Below are 22,395 nucleotides of genomic sequence, written 5' to 3' on the forward strand. Positions count from 1 at the left end.
GAAGCAGCTGACTCCAAGTTTCAAGAAACTGCTTGTCCTCTGGGTATTTTATGGGCAGCCCTTAGTATCTTGATTTTTATTCAGTCAATTCAGGTTAAGAATTAAAACCACACATTTAAAAATATTAACATATATCAGAAAAGATTATCTTTATTCACAAAGGAGCAAATGTTTTAGAGGATCACAAAATAGACATCTCCATATAAAATAATCAGATGGTGCTATACACCTAGCAACCTTAAAGAATTTTATAAATATCAAAAAATGTGCTGCTGCCGATTGGAATAAATCATTGTCTTTAAGAAAGTAGTTCTTTGGAACTGTAGCTGATGGTGTACTTTCCATGGCAACCAAACCCAGTCTCTGGTACATTTAAGGGAGTTTGTAGTTTTGATATTACTCTGGATGGTTAAGCACCTGTCTGAGATAGAAACTAAAATAACTTTAGAAAATTACATTTACTGGGATAAAAATCTAATCCTGGCAGCTGACATCACTGATTTGAATTTTTCCCAGCTCAGAACATCATTTACTTACAGGAAGGCCAGGTAGCTTCTGGACTTCGTCATGCTGAGTGGTTATCTTGCAAAGAGAACAGTATATTTGAAGCTCTATAATCACACTCACGTTTCTGACATCAGACTAGATCAAACCTTCTTCTAAATAACACTGCCTGCTCTCCACCTTAGAACCTAGAACAGTGATAGTTAAATAGTGAACATTACTATGTATTTGGGTACTCCCCTGACAAAGTTGCTGAGAAAATCGAGTGAGAAGATTCAACGCCCCTGATCAGAGAGAATTTTGCATCCACAGATTTTGTGTTTGTGTTGTCACTCAATTCAACATAAGCTTCTAATTTACTTTGTGGTTTCCTCTTTGACTCATGTATTAGTTGTATGTTGTTTAATTTCCAAGTATTTCCAGCTTTCCAGGTTATTTTCGTGTTACTGATTTACAGTCTAATTCTGTTATAGTCCAAAATGATCTGTTTAATTTCAGTCTTTTAATATGTGCTGTGGTCTGTTCTACGGCTCAGCGTTATGGTCCACTTCGGTCAACATTCCACGTGTATTTGAGAAGGATGTACGTCCTGTTTGTTATCTGGAACCTTCTGTCAATGTCAATTAGGTCAACTAGCTCAACTGGTCGATAACTGCTATTCAGGTCTTTTAAACTCCAGCTGATTTTCTGCCTGCTCCTTCTCTCAGAACTGGGAGAGGAGTGCTGAAGTCTCCAACAGTAACAGTGTGTCTGTTTCTTTCAGTTCCACCGTGTTTTGCTTCGTCTGATTTGAAGCTCTATTTCTAGGCACGTAGGTATTCAGCACTGCTATCTTTTTTAGGTGAACTGACTCCTTGTTCCTTACGTAATGGCATCTCCATCTATAGTAACAGTATTGATCTGAAGTTTACTTTGCATAATACTAACACTGTTACTGTTGTTTAGTCGATAAATCACGTCCAACTTTTTTGCAACCCCATGGACAGTAGCTCCTCTGTCCATGGGATTCTCCAGGCAAGAATATGGGAGTGGGTTGCCATGCCTTTCTCCAGCAGATCTTCCCGACCCAGGGATCAAACGCACATCTCTTACATCTCCTGCATTGTCCGGCAGGTTCTTTACCACTAGTGCCACCTGGGAAGCCTGGTGTTAGCATGCTGCTGCTGCTGCTAAGTCGCTTCCGTCGTGTCTGACTCTGTACGACCCCATAGACAGCAGCCCACCAGGCTCCCCCGTCCCTGGGATTCTCCAGGCAAGAACACTGGCGTGGGTTGCCATTTCCTTCTCCAATGTGTGAAAGTGAAAAGTGAAAGTGAAGTAGCTCAGTTGTATCCAACTCCTAGTGACCCCATGGACTGCAGCCTACCAGGCTCCTCCGTCCACTGGATTTTCCAGGCCAGAGTACTGGAGTGGGGTGCCATTGCCTTCTCCGTGTTAGCATAGTATATCTTTTTTCTCTCCTTTTACTTTTAAATATCCACTCCTTTACATTTGAAGTGGATTTCTCTTACGCAGCCCATAGCTGAATCTTGCTTTTTTATCCAATCTGGCAAATTGTCTTTTCATTGGTGTGCTTAGAAGAGATATTTTTATACATAAGAAAATGTGCATTATTTTTGTGATCCCAAGATTAGTTATTTTTTCTGAGGTGCCTTCTTGGGTTTTGCATTTTAACTTAGATTTTTTTAAAGCTGTGAAGGGAAGGAAGACAACAGAATCTAATCTGAAACCTAAGGGAATTAGCATATCCTGTGCCCCAATTTCCTGCCAAACATTGTGCTCTGTCCTTTCCTCTCATTCAGCTAGTGTGACAAGCGCTAGGGTTCCATCTTACTGACGGAGGAAAGTGAGGCCCACAGCACATTCTCGCCTTCCTCCATAGCAGTAAAATATCCAGGCAAAGTCACCAAAGCAGAGCACAACTCCAGGTCCTTCTTATGACTAGGTTTGCCCTGTGACTTAGAGCTGGGCAATGAGATAGAAATTCCTGGAAACGTTTTTCCCAAGGAAAGAGCTGACCTACTGTCTCTGCTTTTTTGTTCATTCCCTCTTCCATCCTACTAACTGGACTAGAGATGTGATGACCAGGTGGCACTTAGTACTGACCACAGCTATCCTGGCCCACTAGATGAAGTACCACTGTCTTGGGAATGGGAGAATGCTGAGCTGTAGGAAGCCTGCCCACCCCCTCTGTGGACTTAGTGGAACAGAATCACACCTACCCCTAGGTGTTCGCACGCATGCTCAGGTGCGTCCAACTTTTTGTGACCCCATAGACACAGCCTACCAGGCTCCTCTGTCCATGGGGATTCTCCAGCAAGAATACTGGAGTGGGTTGCCATGCCCAGCTGGGATGGAACCAGCATCTCCTGCATGCAGATTCAGTGGATTGGCAGGTGGGTTCTTTACCACTGAGCCACCTGGAACTCCTCCAACTTTTATATAAGGGAGAAATAAACATCTACTTTGAGGAAACTCCCATTCTTTAGGGAGTTTGCTATTTGTTCTTGAACCCAATCCTAACAGCTATAGCTTACTGATGAATTAACATAATTACACTCTAACCTACGTCTGGACAGATGCGTACTAGCATCTTTCATCCTTTTGCGTGGAAGTCACCTGATGGGAAAAGCCAACTCATTGGAAAAGATCTTGATACTGGGAAAGATTGAGGGCAGGAGAAAAAGGGTGCAACAGAGGATGAAATGCTTGGATGGCATCATCAATGATGGACATGAGTTTGAGCAAGCTCCGGGAGCTGGTGATGGACAGGGAAGCCTGACGTGCTGTAGTCCAAGGGGTCGCAAAGAATCAGACACAACTTAGCGACTGAACGACAACATATAGAACTGGAAGAAAAAGCTATTTTATTTTGTTCACCTGATTTTTTAATCTATTAAATTAACAATTATCACCAAATGTGATGGTGATGCTGGAGATGCTGTAGTAAAATCACATACAATGAGTAGAAGAATTCTAGACTTGGGTTTAAGACTCGACTCTGTACACACTAGCTGTATGCTCTTTTGGAAGTCATTTAATCTTTCTGAGCTTCAATTTCATATAAGAGACACCAGCACCTACTTCACAGAGCAATCTGAATGAATGAATAAATAAAACATATCACATGACAGAGCTTGGTAAGTACTAAGCACCTGGTAAATACAAGGGATTATGATCATAAATTGGAAAACACATTTTCTGTATAAACCCTAGGAGGTAAAATCATCTCACAAATATACTTACAGTGGGTGTGTATATGTAAGCTGCTAGTTATAAACAAGAGCAAATTGAAAATTGCATTCTATTCAGTAACTTAAGAACATAATAAATAACAATTCAGTGCTTACTATCACAAACTTAGGTTACTATCATACCTTTGTATCAAAGCTCTTGGAATTCTTTAATGTTTTTATTTCGTGTTACAGAAAACATTCAGGTATTGTTTGCTCTGTTTCAATATGCCAACTTGAATCCAAATGTAGACTTAACCATTTAGCTTCCTGTACAACACTTGAGAAGCTTTGCCAGAATGACTGCTTTATTAATCACTGCTTTCGGTTTTAAAACTACATTTCACGTTAACATTTCTAAAGTTTTCGGGTCAGATGAAAAACGCAAGTGCGAGCTAAGTCACTTCAGTCTGACTCTTGGTGACCCCATAGACTGTAGCTTGTCAGGCTCCTCTGTCCATGGGATTTCCCAAGCAAGAATACTGGAGTGGGTTGCCATTTCCCTCTCCAGGGGTACCTCCCGATCCAGGGATCAAACCTGAGTCTCCCGTATTGGCAGGTGGATTCTTTACCACTGAGCCACCTGGATAGCCCACCTGGCACATACTAAGTACCTAATAAATAACTGTTTAATGAATGGATGGACTGAGATTAAGGAGAACTAAGCTCTTCTTCTTGGTCCTTCTTACAGACTTCCCAGCTTTAGATAAAATCTTTGACCAAGTCTGGATTTACTGATCTCTCAAATGCAGTGAGTAGACAGACTATAGTCACTAAGGCCTGGGCCTCCATCACAATGCGACGACTGCGCCTGCTGCATAAAGGTGCTCAGAAAACTGCTGAATGCAGGAGGGGTTCTCTATGTCTGGGCAGTACCTCGGCCAGGTGCCTTGGCTAGGTGAGGTAGAATAATATACCGGTATTTGTCCCCTGGAGTTCCTAAAACCCTTCTGAATTCCTGGGTGACAGGAGTGTCTCTCATATTTATAATGAGTCCTTCTGTGACTGAATTTATGCTAAGGAGGTAACTCCCTGAGGCACCTAGAGAGCCTCAGGACGGGCAGGTCACAGGACAGACCAGGCCATCAGAGGGCTGGAGCTTCCGGGGCCCCTCACCAACCTCCAGGGAGAGGGGGCACTGGAGGATGCGTTATAAAAACTCTGGAACAGCGGGCTTCAGAGAGCTTCCAGGTCGGTGAACATAGCCAGGTGCCCTCTTCCCTTCAAAGGAACACCGCTCAGGTCAAGACACCAGAATTCATGACGTTACAGTTAATGGCTGGTGCCCCCGCCCCCTTGTCTTTCCCCCTCACAAATGCCGCCTCCACAGTGGCTCAGGGACTCACAGCTAAAGCGCCCTCTGGAGCCGAATGCTGGGCTGAGTGGCCTTCCTTTCCCCACACCCCATGGCTTTTTCACTCGGCAGGTGGATTCTGGTGCTCCTCTTAGCACTAATGCAGAAATCAAAGAAGACTTCCATACAAAGCCCCAGCGTGATCCCTGAGGGGTTCCTGCTGCACTCAGAAGCTTCGGGAAAGCACAGAGGGCAAGGGCACTGGGTTTGGTACATTTCACCCGCTGGGTTAGGACGGACACCTGGATCTAACGTCTGCCCAGGGGGAGCAGACATCTCTCCCGGCAGGCACTCACCCCACAGTGGAAGAATTTGTCCTCTGTCTTCAGACTCAAGGTGCTACACAGCTCAGAGCTATGAGTCACCTTGCAGACTGCCCCGTCATCACTCTCTTCTTTAATCAAATCTCCTTTTGATGAAGGGGAATCCACGGACACGGACGTGAGCCAGCTCACTCTGCCAGGACCTCAGTCATTTCCTCCACGGCCCAGGAACCAACCGAGAGCCCGACCATTGCATGAGAGAAACACGCGTGTGTGGACTGGGGCTTCAATGGAGTCCCTCACCAACACTGCCACTTCCGGTCCTGTGCATCCATCCCACTGGCAGGGGTGTGGGCGCCGCACAGGTGAGGCTGGGGAGGGGTCATGACATGAGGCCTTCCCCACAGGACTGTTCCCCTAAGAGGGGAGAAGAGGCCATGGCGGCCCTGTCTCGATGGCGGAGGAAGTGGAAAACTCATGGTGAAGAAACAAAACACAAATTTTAAGGTAAAAATAATGGCTCAGATGGTAAAGAATCTGCCTGCAACGTGGGAGACCCGGGATTGATCCCTCGGTGGGCAAGATCCCTTGGAGAAGGAATTGGCAACCCACTCCAGGATTCTTGCCTGGAGAATCCCACGGACAGAGGAGCCTGGGGGGCTACAGGCCATGCGGTTGTGAAGAGTCGGACACAACTGAAGCAGCTAACACTTTCACTTCTAAAAAGAAAGGGTGGGGAAAACTGAAAATCATGACCCCATCCACCGTGCGTCCTGGGGGCCCGTATTCTCCAGGGAAGTCTGGCCTCCACACTCGATGCCTCACGGCTGACCCCAAAACGGGTGCCACCCACGTAGGATGGATGGGCCTGTTGAAGGGCCTTGCTGGCGGAGGAGGCCGCACCTGCATAGGTGGGCCGCCTCCAGGACCACACTGGATGGAGGAGACACTCCTCATAAAGAGAAGAGCATGCTGAGGGGACTAGGTCATGTTCATGTCACCTCTGTTGGAGTAAAGGATCCCAAGAATAGAATGGGATCAAGTAATCGGAACATGGCAGATCCTTGGTCTGACCTACGGCCAAGAGTGAAAGTCTATGATGGAAGATATCCCAGGGTCTAGGGGTCATCCCGTCACTGGCAAGGTCTCCTATGGTTCAGCCAGAATGACACCATCCTATCGGCCAAAGTGGAGGAGTTTCGAGATGAACCCTAGCATTGTTACAGCCATCCAGATTCACATTCTAGATCACAGAATGTTTCACGGTGGGGTGAACAATGGCAGGAAGCATCTTACCGGGAGCGCTCCAGCTACCCACCAGAGCTGAGCTGCTTCTAGGAGCTGTGCCTTCCCTGGGGCAGAGGGAGGGATCACACGGGGGGTGCGTGTCACCCCACACAAGGCAGATGCAGAGATGCGCTGCCATCTGTGAGAAGTGGAGTCAAGCCTGATTAGTTCCACTGTGAACTGTTAGCAAGCTGCCTTTATGACAACAGAGATGCTGCAGAGAAATCAATGCCCCGCCCCCAAGACTACAAGAACCCACCACTGCTCTGGGGAAGATGCTCCCATCTGTCCAGGCAGGTCTGCTCTGGTTATTAATTGAGACACAGCTGCTTTTGTTACACGTTCACATACCAGGAAAAAGACACCCTCTTCCCATTCCTCATGCCGAGGCCCCACTTACCAACTTCATCCCTGATGTTCGCAAGCTCGATTGACAGCTCTTTCTCTTTCACAAGGGCACTTTCATTCTGAAAAAACAAAACGGACACCGAGATTCCCCTCGTTTGAGGCTGGATAAGGACTTTCACATGTTTAACTAATGAATCACATTAAGCAAATATTTATAAGTCAAGTCCTTAAGGAGATAATTTTCTCATTAGATAAGCATATACAAAACTTAACAAAGCCAAGTATGACTCATTCATTTGTACCACATTCAAATCACAAAGCTTGTCATATAATATTAATAATACCCTGTAGTTGCACTTTTCTCTATATTCTACTCTGTGGATATCAACCTACAGTAATTCTCTGCATGTCTACACATTAGTCTACTGTTATATATTATTTTACATTTTTAATTATTGTTACTATTAACTAGATTTTTGACCATGAAAATGCCAATGCCATAGCTCTCTGACAGATGTTTATTTTACCAAGTCTCCTTAAACTTACCCTTTCATCCATACATGCACGGCCAGCTACCTAATGAACACTGAACAGAAAACCTAATACGAAACATTTCTCTTTGTCATAAGATCAACACCAAATTAGAGGTCTCCAAGTATTTTGTTCCACTCTGTGCATTGGAAGAAGAAGAGGAAAACTCCCACTCGAAGTATTATTTACTGCAAAGAATGCCATTTGTCACTAAATGACTGCTTGCTTGTTTTCAAATCAAATTCCTATTAGGACATAAAACAGAGAAGCTGTTGAAGATATGAGTCAGCATCAAGACTTACATTTGTTATGATTTTATTATTAATAATAACTAGGAAAGATGTGTTCTATAAATTCTCTTCCAGTGAGAGATGCCAAATATACAGGCCTTCAAGGAAAGTTTCTTTCACTGTATAGAATGCACACCCAATGCAAACATTTCCCAAGAGGGAATTTTGGCTTAAATGGATACCAAATATCTAGCAGAGATATCATCAAGGCTGCGTGAACACTCTTTCTTTCATAACCTCCTCTGACTTTGATGTCAGCACCTCCAGACAATCTGGGCTGAACGAGAATAGACAGTCGTCACGATTGTGTCCCTGTGTCTCCTGCATTTAGACCCTGGTGACATGTGAGCTACTCTGGGCCCATGGCAGGGTCTCAGGTCATACAAAGGGCATGTGCTAAGCAATACCGGAATTTCATGCCAAAATAAAACTCTGAGAGCTATTTTAGTCACAAGCATTAACAGTGATTAAGTCACGGATCTCTCGAGACTAATGCAGCAATGATATACCCTTTGGGGGACAGTGGACCCCACCTCACTCATGAAGCTCCCACCTCCCACCCCAGCCTGCAGCATCCTTGCCCTCCAGGAACTTGAAGGCAGGAGACCACCTCTGAGAGTGCATACCCTTCCAGTGCCACGCCCACTGCACAGGGTTATCCTGATGGTTAAATAAACTAACACAGGTGAAGCAGTTAGAACAATGCCTGGCACTTTTACCCTCTGTACAAAGCGTTGCTTGTTATTACAACTCTGCCATTTCCTTTGATTTTATTTGCAACTGGATGACATCCTACAGATAAGAGGTGCTTTTCCATACTGAATATCTGAATGTGTTGAGAATTTACATTTATCTCTCTTCTCGCTCTTTTTTTTTTTAAAGCACCTTCCTGGCTCTGTTGTGATTCTACTCTAAGTTCAAAGACTAGAGAGTACAACACGGGGAAAACGTCTAATCAGACTGATCACAGGGACAGGTCCTTGTTCAAACATCAGCGGAATACAGCCAGCTGACTTGTTACTACAAATTAAGAGAGCCTGATATTCCAGAGAGGGTAAACTTCAGTATTTACCCTGAAATAATTTCAAACTACTGAAAAAACTAACTTGTTTCTGCTCCTTCAATATCTCCAAAGTCGCTTCAGTCATGTCCAACTCTGTGACCCCATGGACTGTAGCCTGCAGGCTCCTCTGTCCATGGGATTTTCTAGGCAAGAATACTGGAGTGGGTTGCCATTTCCTTCTCCAGGAGAACTTTCCAACTGAGGGATCGAACCCGAATCTTCTATGTCTCCTGCATCAGCAGGCAGGTTCTCTATCACTAGCGGCACCTGGGAAAGAGACATTTTGAATTATATCCCTGGTAGCTCAGCTGGTAAAGAATCTGCCTGCAATGCGGGAGACCTGGGTTCTATCCCTGGCTTGGAAAGATACCCTGGAGAATGGAACAGCCACCCACTCCAGTATTCTGGTCAGGAGAAGAATTCCACAGACTGTATGGTCCATGGGGTCACAAAGAGTTGGATACAACTGAGGACTTCACATCCTCAATTTGAAGCACAGTCCGAGAACTGAAATACTAACCTTATCAGAACAGAAATAGCATCACTCTTGAGCAGCTCAAGATTCACTCTGAGAGCTGCTGAGGGTTGCAAAGACTTCGTCAAGGTTGCAAACAGAACAACTAGAACCTAACAAAAAATCCATAAGACAACTCTGACTGCTAACCGAAAGCCAAGGTTTCCCTCAGCTCTTGTAGCAGCCCTGGGATGAAGCCCTGGGTGGATGGTACCCGTACATGGGTATCCCGGATCACCAGCCATCACACCCCACTTTCCAGCCACGGAAGCCTCGGGGACATGGGAAAGGAGGGGCTTGAAGGTCCAGGGAGGACAGGCCTCAGGTGGAGACGGTGCTGATGATGTGGGTGAAGATCCTTAGATTTGAATCACTTGGATGAAAACGACACTGACATGTGTGGTCAGGCCTGCCCCACCTATCTTTGCTTGAGGAGAAATGCAAATGAGGGAGCGAAAGAGAAGAAGGAAGAGAAGAAAGGGAGGAGCCGGGAAGGGAAAAGAGATGCAGGGCAAACAGGAGGGAAGCCAGTGAGATGAGAGACTTGCACCCTCTCCATTCTGGGAAGCAAAGATGAGGATGATCAATGAAGATCCATCCTGCCCTCATGCCCAACCTTCTGCAAAGACAGATGACCAAACCAATGGTATCAAAGTCATCAAACAGCTCATCAAGAAGTGTCAGCTGCCAAAGAGAAGCAACAAATCTGATGGCTAAAAAGTCAAGGGAAATAACTAAACTCGGTAAAGGTGTGCTAATTGTGTGTCTGCTCATTTGTGTATGACTCTTTGTAACCGATGGACTGTAGCCCGCCAGGGTCCTCTGTCGATGGGATCTCCTAGGCAAGAATACTCGAGTGGGTTGCCATTTCCTTCTCCAGAGGGATCTTCCCAATCCAGGGATGGAACCTGCATCTCCTGCGTTGTCTGCATTGGCAGGTGGATTCTTTACCACTGAGCCACCTGGGAAGCCCCTGCTGATTACTACATCAACATTAACACTGACCTTGATCAAACACTGGCAATCAAACCAGTCAATCCTAAAGAAAATCAGTCCTGAATATCCATTGGGAGGACTGATGCTGAAGCTAAAACTCCAATACTCTGGCCACCTGATTGGAAGAACTGACTCCTTGGAAAAGACCCTGATGCTGAGAAAGATCAAAGGCAGGAGAAGGGCATGACAGAGGATGAGACGGTTAGATGGCATCACTGACTCAATGGACGTGAGTTTGAGCAAGCTCTGGGAGTTGGTGATGGACAGGGAAGCGTGGCGTGCTGCGGTCCATGAGGTCACAGTCGGACATGACTATATGACTGAACTGAACTGACCAAACACTTCCTAGACACCAGGCACAGCACAGGGTAAGCCTTATGCTCACTTACTCCTCCAAATATGGTCAACCGGCTCCATGGTTTATTTTCCATTCTGGAGGACAAAATTGAGGCTCCATGGTTAGGAAATCAGCCAAGTAACACGCACAACTACCCAGGAAGTGGCGAAGCAGGAGGTTCAAGCCAAGGTCTACACTCTTCATCAAACACTAACACAAGGAGATTCTCCCTCCAACCCACACTTATAAAGACCCAATGTTGACACCCAAATCACACCGATCCCCAGCTTGGATCCAAGCACAAGTTACCAGCAAGCTTTCTACATCTAACTGGAGGACAGGCACTGCCAGCCCCTGATGACTCTGCTTCACTGAAAATGTTCCCTGGCTACATTCACATCCCACCCACCCCTGCCTCCTTGGCAGGGTATTTGTCCTTGGTGTGGATTTGCGGGTTGCACTTCAGTTCGTTTCCATTCCGGCCTACATGGGGCTGTAATACTTGATAGGGTAGCTGTTTAGCTTTTCCTGGTCAGCTTTCTCTGACCCTTTCCGACCGCCTCCCCACGCGTCCCTGCTGAAGACGCTGGCGCAGCTCTGCTCCAGGGGGCTGGCTGGAGCAGTTGAGCTGCAGCCCTTCTTCCTTAAGTGCCTGTTTTTGAAATGACATAACTCTTCTAATTTATGAATTCTCTGCATCAATTAAGTTCCTCTTGGTTTTCTTTGAGCCAAACCAGAATGACGTGATGGAATGAGTCAACAGCTTGGACTCTGGGGACACTGCTCCTCAGGCAGGATGAGAACCTAGAGGGAATTTCCACTCTCCACTCCCTGCCTCGTAGAGTCACCCTTCCAACCCTTCGTGGCTCAGCAGAGTCCAGCATGGCCTGAAGTTCTGCTGAGTTATCGGGAGTGAGGCCGCCCCGAAGGATCCCTTGGAAAGGCTTTCACACACCATCCTCTGTCCCCCATCTTCCACCCTAAGCCAGATCCGGGGTGATGACACAGCGGATGGCTGAAATACGAGCAAGGTCTCCTCGATGGGCCAGCGTTAGATTAGTGCTTCCCTACATGGGGACTGAGTGGAAAATTCCTCACTGGTGCCAAGCACACGAGCCCCTGCTTTCACTCCAACAGGCTAAAAATAGAGCTCAGTATTAGGCATCCAAGCTATCCTAATGATACAGTCCAGAAATCGCCAAGTCCAAGAAGGTTGTTCCTCTAAAATGACCATTTACTCCAGGATGGGCTTAACTGGAAAGGGGACGCTTGTAGAATGTTCGTCTTGGCCCCATGGCAGGAGTGTGTCTTTTTAGCTGCCTCTGTGATTCGGCATGTCTCCTTGGCACTCCGAGTCCTCTTGTGTCCCCAGCATGGCCTGCTGCACCCGCAGACGGAATCCCAGAGGCTCCCCTCTATGAACATCTCAGGCTCCCCACCACCTCTCACCCTTTCAGTATGCTACAGGGAAGCCCAGTTTCTCCTTAGCCATGGCGCTGCAAACTCTTGGGGACCACTGCCCTCGATCTGTCCTGGTTACAGAAGCCTGGCAAAGTATACAACCTGCTCATCACTCTGTGAACTCCAAGCAACTGAATGTGCGGCCAAACCCCAAGCAAGCCTGCCACACTCTTTTATCCTAACGTGCCTGGTCAACCAGGGCTGTCTGTTTAGACGGCTAGTGCCGACCGTGTGAAACTGGGGATGACAGAAAGTGAAAAACCCCATTCTTGTTAGTTAGCATCACCCATGTGACCCTCCCTTGGGCATCAGCCACCTAAGCCCCTCCCCCCATTAGGAACCAACAGAACAGCCTGGTTTTTATTAAAATTGAATACATTTGTTTTGAATGATCATCAACATATAAAAGGTTGTGTAAATCTGAGGAGTTTTCACCCCAACTGATCCAGAAACAGGAAATGTATCCAACATGGCACATATTTACTGAGCGCCTATTACATAGCATGCTTTCCTGATCAGGGGTAAAGAACCCTCCTGTCAATGCCGGAGATGCAGGAGACTTAGGTTTGATACCTGGGTGGGGAAGATCCCCTGGAGGAGGGCATGGCAACCCACTCCAGTATTCTTGCCTGGAGAATTCCATGGACAGAGGAGCCTGGCGGGCTACAGTCCACGGGGTCGCAAAGAGTTGGACACAACTGAGCACACACATACACCACTGGCAGGCAGACAAGCCAGCCAGGACATTTCTGCCTTCAAGAAGCTGAGGAGTCTCCCAAAGAGTCAGTAAACAAACAAGTACTTACAAAACACTATGATAAAACTCAACTCGGCAGGGCCAGCCTGGGGACTTCCTGAGACAGAGGATGGGTAAGCAGGGAGCTAGGAAGGGAGTGCTCCAGGCAAAGGTCAGGAGGGCCAGTGACACCAAACAGCACTTGGGCTATTTCTGGGAACCCCTGTCACCCCATCAGATGGGCCCTTCTTGCCAAGTCTGCCTCTGGTGGGCAACTCTCCCAGAAAGAATGCTTAATCATCTATATGCCTGCTGATGAAAACTTCGTATAATTCACTGTAGTTCTGAGTGTTTTTGTCAGCTTTTTCCTCCCCACCTAATATTTTTTTTAAAGGACATATGTATGTACATTTAAAATATATATGTTGTTTTTCAGTCACTCGGTTGTGTCTGAGTCTTTGTGATCCCATGGACTGCAGCACAAAGTCCATGGACAGGCTTTCCTGTCCTTCACTCTCTCCTGGACTTTGCTCAAACTCATGTCCATTGAGTCAGTGATGTCATCATATACATATATGTATGTATGTGTATATATATGTATACATATATCAGTTCAGTTCAGTCACTCAGTTGTGTCCGACTCTTTGCGACCCCATGAATCGCAGCACGCCAGGCCTCCCTGTCCATCACCAACTCCCGGACTTCACTCAGACTCACGTCCATCGAGTCAGTGATGCCATCCAGCCATCTCATCCTCTGTCGTCCCCTTCTCCTCCTGCCCCCAATCCCTCCCAGCATCAGAGTCTTTTCCAATGAGTCACCTCTTCGCATGAGGTGGCCAAAGTACTGGAGTTTCAGCTTTAGCATCATTCCTTCCAAAGAAATCCCAGGGCTGATCTCCTTCAGAATGGACTGGTTGGATCTCCTTGCAGTCCAAGGGACTCTCAAGAGTCTTCTCCAACACCACAGTTCAAAAGCATCAATTCTTCGGCGCTCAGCCTTCTTCACAGTCCAACTCTCACATCCATACATGACCACAGGAAAAACCATAGCCTTGACTAGACAGACCTTTGTTGGCAAAGTAATGTCTCTGCTTTTGAATACGCTATCTAGGTTGGTCATAACTTTCCTTCCAAGGAGTAAGCGTCTTTTAATTTCATGGCTGCAGTCACCATCTGCAGTGATTTTGGAGCCCAGAAAAATAAAGTCTGACACTGTTTCCACTGTTTCCCCATCTATTTCCCAGGAAGTGATGGGACCAGATGCCATGATCTTCGTTTTCTGAATGTTGAGCTTTAAGCCAACTTTTTCACTCTCCACTTTCACTTTCATCAAGAGGCTTTTTAGTTCCTCTTCACTTTCTGTCATAAGGGTGGTGTCACCTGCATATCTGAGGTTATTGATATTTCTCCCGGCAATCTTGATTCCGGCTTGTGTTTCTTCCAGTCCAGCGTTTCTCATGATGTACTCTGCATATAAGTTAAATAAGCAGGGTGACAATATACAGCCTTGACGTACTCCTTTTCCTATTTGGAACCAGTCTGTTGTTCCATGTTCAGTTCTAACTGTTGCTTCCTGACCTGAATACAAATTTCTCAAGAGGCAGATCAGGTGGTCTGGTATTCCTATCTCTTTCAGAATTTTCCACACTTTTTTGTGATCCACACAGTCAAAGGCTTTGGCATAGTCAATAAAGCAGAAATAGATGTTTTTCTGGAACTCTCTTGCTTTTTCCATGATTCAGCAGATATTGGCAATTTGATCTCTGGTTCCTCTGCCTTTTCTAAAACCAGCTTGAACATCAGGAAGTTCACGGTTCACATATTGCTGAAGCCTGGCTTGGAGAATTTTGAGCATGACTTTACTAGCGTGTGAGATGAGTGCAGTTGTACGGTAGTTTGAGCATTCTTTGGCATTGCCTTTCTTTGGGACTGGAATGAAAACTGACCTTTTCCAGTCCTGTGGCCACTGCTGAGTTTTCCAAATTCGCTGGTATATTGAGTACAGCACTTTCAGAGCATCATCTTTCAGGAATGTGAAGTCAAGTGGGCCTTAGAAAACATCACTACGAACAAAGCTAGTGGAGGTGATGGAATTCCAGTTGAGCTATTTCAAATCCTGAAAGATGATGTGTATACATATATATTTAAGTTTAAAGATGTGCAACTAAACTTCCTTATCTTTTTAGCCTGCCCTGAAATCAGTGTAGATCAGGAAAATTTGGTCACCTGAGCTGGGCCCCTTTTTCCCAGGCTAAACAAAAGAGCCTTAACAAGGAGTTAAATTTAAAAATCTATAGAATTCTGGTATTTGAGGAAACATCCAGATCCTTTTTATTGTGAATTTCTGAAACCCAAAGTGATATACCTATACATGTAATTACAAAGAGCTTAAAGGAATTTTTTTTCATTCTTCCACAAAACAATATTGCTTCTCACCCATGAGGGTTAATTCCACATTTTGTCTTAATAGGGAAACATTTTCTTTTATATTTCAAAACAAACCAGCCACCAGGTGACGTCAATAGAACACGTAAGTCTTCAGTGTTGCTTTCATACTGCCTTTGGTGAATACAGCATTCATTTTCAATATTAATGTTGTGAAGATGGGCCAGATGCCTAATATAGCACTGTGGAAAATTCCTTTGGGAAGTGGACTGACCTTTTATTCATTTCAGTTATTATGGCTTTAAGGGAGCACTGATGCCATGCTTCGACTTAATCAATAAGTACTATTTCTTTCACATATAATTAGCACAGGCCACTGTATTTTATGTCTGCTTTTCTACTTGGAAATCAAATTTAATACAGACCGGCTGAAGGGAAAGCATCATTCATGTTTAATATTCTTAAATACATGTCAGTGTCTACTCGTGTGGAAAATGAGCAAGGCCATATCTGGTTTCACAAGAAATCAGATGAAATTTCAAGATGCATCATTCCAGCCTTTGCCCTTGTGCATGTTGGGGTGTTGGGCTTCCCAGGTGGCTCAGTGCAGGAGACACAGGAGATGCTAAATTGATCCCTGGGTCAGGAAGATCCCCTGGAGGAGGAAATGGCACTGCACTCTAGTATTCTTGCCTGGGAAATTCCATGGATAGAGGAGCCTGGCAGGCTACAATCCATGGGGTCAAAAAGAGCTAGATATAACTGAGTATGCATGCATGCTGGGGCACTGGTAGCTGGGAAACATCTAGCTTACCTAAGAGGCTGCAGTTAACAGGGGGTGTCAGCCCACATGTGGATTACCAAGGAGCAGTTAGGAAGGACAAAGACTCAGGGGCCTCAAGGAGAAGAACTGTGAACTCAGAGGAGTAAGGCTAGAAACTTCTGGATTCCAGAGCAAACAGAGGGAAGGAAAATCAGCCAGAACCATGATTTTTTTTCACCCATTTATGACTCACAGAAGAAGTTTCTTGACCTTTCTGGATTCTGTCTTCTTTTAATGACCTTCCCAAATTTACTACTGTCCCATCACCTAAATGTAGCTGGGAAAAGCAGTGAGGTGCCTTCCCCTAATTCACACCCCTCCCAAGAATTTAGAGAAAAGGTAAGTTAGATTAGCCTCTGAGATGACAATCAACACAGAAAACATCAGGGTAGAGATATGCAAAGTAAGCCCGAAAGGGACAGGACTGTATCTGAAGCAGGAAGAGGGGGTGTGGTGGGGCGGGGGGATATGTAGTAGAAGAAGCAAAGCTGTGGCAGCCTGGAAGAGGTGGTCACCAGGGCCAGTGACAGTCACACATCATACAGCCTCCCGGGTAATCTCAGGCAGGGCGGGTAATGGGACCTGAGGGCACTGGATGCCTAAGTAGCTTGTTGGCTCAGACTCCATCCTCATCAACTACCTCTCATGAAACTAGACTTTGACTCTAAAAAGAAATCACCTGTCTAATCAGGCTTGTAAGCATTCATTTGCTTGCCAGTTATAGTTCTTATTGTTAAAAAACGGGCTGGCATTCTAGTTGTACATCTAGTTGATTTCCCTTAGTAACTCAACGTTTCTAAGAAGGACCAGCTCTGGTAGGTGTCTGTATGTGCAGAGCTGCTGGCTTCAGCCTGGACCACACTGAATACACCGGTGGACGGACTCCTGGGGGTCCATCTGGGCATCCCAGGGAGCTTCATGGGTCACAACTTTCCCTTACAGATACCTGTGGAATGAGTCTCTCTACAGACTGGCTTCCTGCTCAAATCCCAACATGGATCCCTATCTCTTCTTAACTCAAGTTAAAAATCAGCCTGGGTTTCAGCCTGGTAAACATTCCCCATATGCCCTATGAGCTTGTATGTACCAATATTGACTCTCACCTTTCACCCACGTGGGCTAAAACATCTTTACTCCAGCTCCCTTTGCTTAGAGTTACTGTCCTTCTCAAAATTCTACCTCATTCCTCAACATGCAAGTCATGATCCACTTCTTCCAAGAAACCTTGCTTTTGATTCCAGCACTGATTTCTCCTTTCACTGGATTCCAGAAACAGGAATGGTGAGGACCACATAACTTTCACTTAACGATACTTCGGTCTCGCTCTACTGGTTTTATTGCCCTGTATGTGTTACTGCTGCCTGCCCCACTCGCATTTTCTCTGGAAAAGGTGGAAATACAACCAAATAACTGGTAAACTCCATAGGGCAGGCTGTGCCTTTTAAGAATTCTTTTCTAGTCCCCAAAATAACTGGGCACAGAGCAAACCAGCAAGAAATAATGTTGATGCTTTTACTCGTGTTTTTAAACTTAAAATACTTAGGCATGATCAACCTTTAAAAACCATTTGTTCATTTAACAAACTTTTCATGCATTTTATACTCTAGGCAAAATTCCATACTTCCTCCCAATAAATTAATGTTAAAGAATCATCTTAAGACTATTATTTCTTAGCCCATCTCTGAAACTGATTACCTAAAGGTCTCTTTAATTGTTTAAAGATGTTTCAGAACATCTTTGCCCACCCTAGGAGCAACTGTCAAAGGCATTTTTGCTTCGCAAAATAAAGTTTTCTATTTTGTATGTGTACAGAGTATGGGTCAGTGGGGGGAGGGGTGTTCCTTTTATTTTTTTAAGGCTTATTACGATGGACTAAGGGCTTCGCTCGTGACTTAGTGGCAAAGAATCTGCCTGCCAATGCAGGAAACACAGGTTCGATCCTTGGGTCAGGAAGACCCCCGGGAGAAGGAAATGGCAACTCACTCCATCATTATTGGCTGGGAAATCCCACGGACAAAGGAGTCTGGCGGGCTACAGTCCACGGGGTCACAAGAGTCAGACATGACTTAGTGACTAAACAACAACAAGATTGGCTGAAGTAATCAGAAACAACTCAACGACCATTTCATCAGGTCTCTTTCATGTTGATCCTGGGATTGTCAGAGCTGATGAACAGACTACAGGATTTTATGGTGGAATTTAAAGAATAAACTAATTTCCAGAGTTTGAGATTGGACTGGAATTCTGTAACAGTCCTAGAAGTAGCATGCCTGGCCCAACAGGTAACTACTGAATAAACTACCAATTCTAGCATACCATTTAGGAAGTTATGCTGAAAGGTGGGTAACTAAATAAAACAAAATTTTTAATTAAGAATGGAAAGCCCTAATCCCTGAGATAAGCACCTATGGACATAACATCTATAAAACCTGCAATGGGCATATCATTCTAAAATATAGCAAAGATACAGCAAGAAATGTCACTGTAAGCTTAAGGAGAAGGTTGAAAATGCTGTGCAAGTTTTCATTAGGAAAGAATAACTAGCCTTAAGTGTGACGTCTCAAAGCTTAAAACATTTGAAAGTCACTTAAACATCACACTGCTAAAGAGAAGAAACAGCATTTAATTATCTTTCTTAAAATCTCCAATTTAAAGACTGACACAGGGATACTATTTTTCAAGGACTTGATGTGAAACAAAAAAGGAGGACGGATTCACTTTAAAATACATTTTCTTGAAAAAGACTTTTCAGTTCAGTTCAGTCGCTCAGTCGTGTCTGACTCCTTGTGATCCCATGAATCGCAGCACTCTAGGCCTCCCTGTCCATCACCAGCTCCCGGAGTTTACCAAAACTCACATCCATCGAGTCGGTGATGCCATCCAGCCATCTCATCCTCTCTTCCCGTTCTCCTCCTGCCCCCAATCCCTCCCAGCATCAGGGTCTTTTCCAATGAGTCAACTCTTCGCATGAGGTAACCAGCTTTTATTTCTAAAACTTTTATATCAGAGCTTAGAAATACAAACATTATAATACTGCTGTACATGTAGCAGATCCTTCCCTTCTATAATTATTACTGTTACAAGGCTTTCTTCAAAACCACTTGGTGACCATTTCTCTTGAAAAAAGGGCCTAATCACTTCAATGTTGGATTCAAATGCAGAAAACTGAGTACAAATGCTGCATATTTCTATTTGTCTAAAGCACATAAATGTGTACATAAATATTTTCATTCAGTCTTGGTGGCAAAAACCAATCCCATTGAGATAGTCATTTCTACTGGAAAAGAAGGAACAGGTGACTTTTAATGTATCAGTTTAATTTTCCTAGGTGGTATATAACTCTACTTTGGGTCAGAGTTCACCCACAGAACTAGTAACCAATTTTTCCCAAGTGACCGCCTTCTAATGAGTTTTATATTAAGCCATTTATTTCTCTTCACCTGGTCACATACTAGACCTCAAGCTATAAAACTGACGCCCACAAGTAGAAAGGAGGCAATTTTATCGTCTCACTAAATTCCATTTCATGCATCTTTGAGAAATCCAAACATGTGTGATAATAAAACATACCACAGAGGCAAGAGTTCTTGCCAGCACATTTCTAGTTGTGAAATTAAAAGCATCTCCGAATCCCTCTGCAAGCTCGCAGTCAAATGTCAATAGCAAAGAAAGGCTTTGTGTTGGAACTGTCAACCGGCGCTTGCTCACACTCTGGTCTCCATTCCCTGGCTGTGAATTTCCCTTCCAGTGGAAACTGGAACACACCCTCAGACTCTCTGGCTCCTTAAGCCTTCACCTCTGTGTTCTGCATCCCTACGTGATGCAAACACATACAGAGAGCAGAACTGGACTAGGGATAGTTGGGGGGAGGCTTGCATCTCTGATCTGAAGCACAGAAATTACAAGGATGGATGCTGTTTGTCACAGAGTGGCAAACTTTCAAAGTTAGTGGTTGGCCAAGAGAAACATGTCTAGCTCATCTAAATTCCCCCTCCCCCCAACCTGGAATGTCTCTGCTCTCGCAGGTACATTAAAAGGCAGTCAGAATATTCCAAGGATTTCTTGGCAGTTTGGATTTCACGATGTTGGAGCAGAGCCCTTAACATTTCAGGAGAATGCAACAGTTACATCGGAGGCTGCAGAAACCCAATTATGTAAGACACTGCAGAGTAACACGGCTCACGACTCAGCACGGGGAAGTATACTGCCAGCCAGGGCAGTATATCCTGTTCCACTCACAAGACAAGTGCACACACATGCCATGGCGGGGGACAGAGACAGAGGCGGCTGGCCCTTTGGAAGGAGAGGGGAGGGGCGGGTGTGGGAGGCAAAGTACCGTCTTGTCCAGGCACTGAAGGCAGTTATAAGGCTTGCAGCAGCAGTGGCCCATCCCGGCAGGCTGGCTGGCAGGGGGACCTCCTTCATTCAGCGTGTCAGCGGGTAATCCCTAAGGCGAGGTGATGGCTCTGGAGAGAGGGGAGCGCCGCTGGGAGCTGTCACAACTTCCATGTGGTCCCCTTATTTCTCCTAATAACTTCAGGAATCCGGGAGCCCGAGGAAGGAGAGGAGGAGGAGCAGCGCAGGGCGGCCGCGTTAGGTTCCTGCTGCGGGGAGACTGAGGGCGGGAGCCAGGGAGGGAGGGGACAGGCGGAGGGGAGGGTCACTTTGCCAATGGAGTCCTGCCCGTGAGGCGAGTCAATAGTCGCATAACAAGCAGGTACCGATGCCTCCCTCCTCCGGGAGGGGATCTCCGGCACGCCACCCCCACCCTCCCCCGCACGACGCAGACACGCCTGGAGAGGACGCAGGAAACACAAAAGAGTCCAGGGATGCTCCGGGCTGAGGACCGCGCAGAGGGCTGGCGGAGACGCAGCTCTGCTCCAATACTGGCTTTCTGTGTTCCCTGAGAATTAAAAATATTTTTCAACGCGATGCAGATGGCCTTTCCTCCCTGCAACCCACCTCTCAGGGCATCGTTGCCTGGCCGGGAACCACCCCATCGCTCCCTTTCAAATGTGTGTGCCAAGAACAGTTTCTGCTTCATTGGAGGAAATCTTTATATTTGAAATATAATTGTGAAATCACTTGTCTGGGCTGACAGTCACAAACTGTTCAAGTGGCTTAAGTAATTAAAATTGGGGTGTGGGGCAGACACATTTCCTGGGCATATCAGCATAAAAGTCTTAGAGGACTTGATCTTTCTGGGCAATCTGCAATTTTTCAAGCAGCTGAAAATCAAAAAGGGAAGGGGATGGAAGTGAAGAGTTTTGTTGTTGTTTTTTTTTAATTTCAAAAGAGACATGATATTTTAAAAATATGTTTGTGTAATCCTTAAAATAAAAGATTCATATATTTATAAAATTAACTTCAGACTTCCTGATACCTCAAAGGACCAATCCTGAAATTTACCATCTGCAGAAATATACAGTTACATTTTTGCCCATCAAATCTGCCTAAGACAGTAAGCAGAAAACAGTTAAAATTAGATAATTTTACTGACTTGAGATTTTCCAAGAAGATTTTAACTGAGTAGCACAGGCTATTTAGATTTGCTTGTAGAGAGGTCAAGGATATCCAGTGATTAAATAAGAACAGACAAGAACGTTTGCCCTAAACTTGAAAGAATAAGCTCAAATCTTTAACACTAACAAGTAAACTGACGTAATTCTTTCGGCTGTTTATATTAAGATTTTAAACATATATACACTTTGACCCAACAGATTGGCTTCTATTCAACAATGACACTCACATATATAAGTTGGAGTAGACTCTTGAGAGTCCCTTGGTCAGCAAGGAGATCAAACCAGTCGATCTTAAAGGAAATCAACCCAGTCGATCTTAAAGGAAATCAACCCTGAATATTCACTGGAAGGACTGATGCTGAAGCTCCAATACTTTGACCACCTGATGAAAAGAGCTGACTCACTGGAAAAGACCCTGATGCTGGGAAAGACTGCAGGGGAAAGGAGAAGGCCACAGCAGAGGGATAAGATGGTTACATAGCTTCACTGACTCAATGGACATGAGTTTGACCAAACTCTGGAAGATAGTAAAAGACAGAGGAGCCTGCAATGCTGCAGTTCATGGGGTTGCAAAGAGTCAGACACAACTAAGTGACTGAACAACAACAAATACACAAGAGTAAATGCAGAGGCTATATACAAATATAAAGAGTATATACAGAGGATATCCAGCACCTATCCATCATATGGAATTGTGATACATTGTTTCATGAGATAATACTTTTATAAACTACAAAGCAAAACTA

The 22,395-nt window shown here is 45.1% G+C and overlaps 1 protein-coding gene across 1 annotated transcript in view; it reads right to left on the reverse strand.

Moving 5' to 3' along the window:
• The window catches only part of MTUS2 (microtubule associated scaffold protein 2), a 65,734-nt gene extending 45,052 nt beyond the window's left edge, over nucleotides 1-20,682 (reverse strand). The window contains exons 1-2 of the mRNA XM_055542461.1: nucleotides 20,464-20,682; nucleotides 7,042-7,108 (exon numbers count right to left, since the gene is read on the reverse strand). Of these exons, the coding sequence (XP_055398436.1) occupies nucleotides 7,042-7,108; nucleotides 20,464-20,517 (121 nt within the window). The 5' untranslated portion in view covers nucleotides 20,518-20,682. The remainder of the gene's footprint in view (nucleotides 1-7,041; nucleotides 7,109-20,463) is intronic.
• Between the last annotated feature and the right edge of the window lie 1,713 nt (nucleotides 20,683-22,395).

The sequence above is a fragment of the Bubalus kerabau genome, chromosome 12, assembly GCF_029407905.1.
Source record: "Bubalus kerabau isolate K-KA32 ecotype Philippines breed swamp buffalo chromosome 12, PCC_UOA_SB_1v2, whole genome shotgun sequence".
Classification (NCBI taxonomy): domain Eukaryota; kingdom Metazoa; phylum Chordata; class Mammalia; order Artiodactyla; family Bovidae; genus Bubalus; species Bubalus kerabau.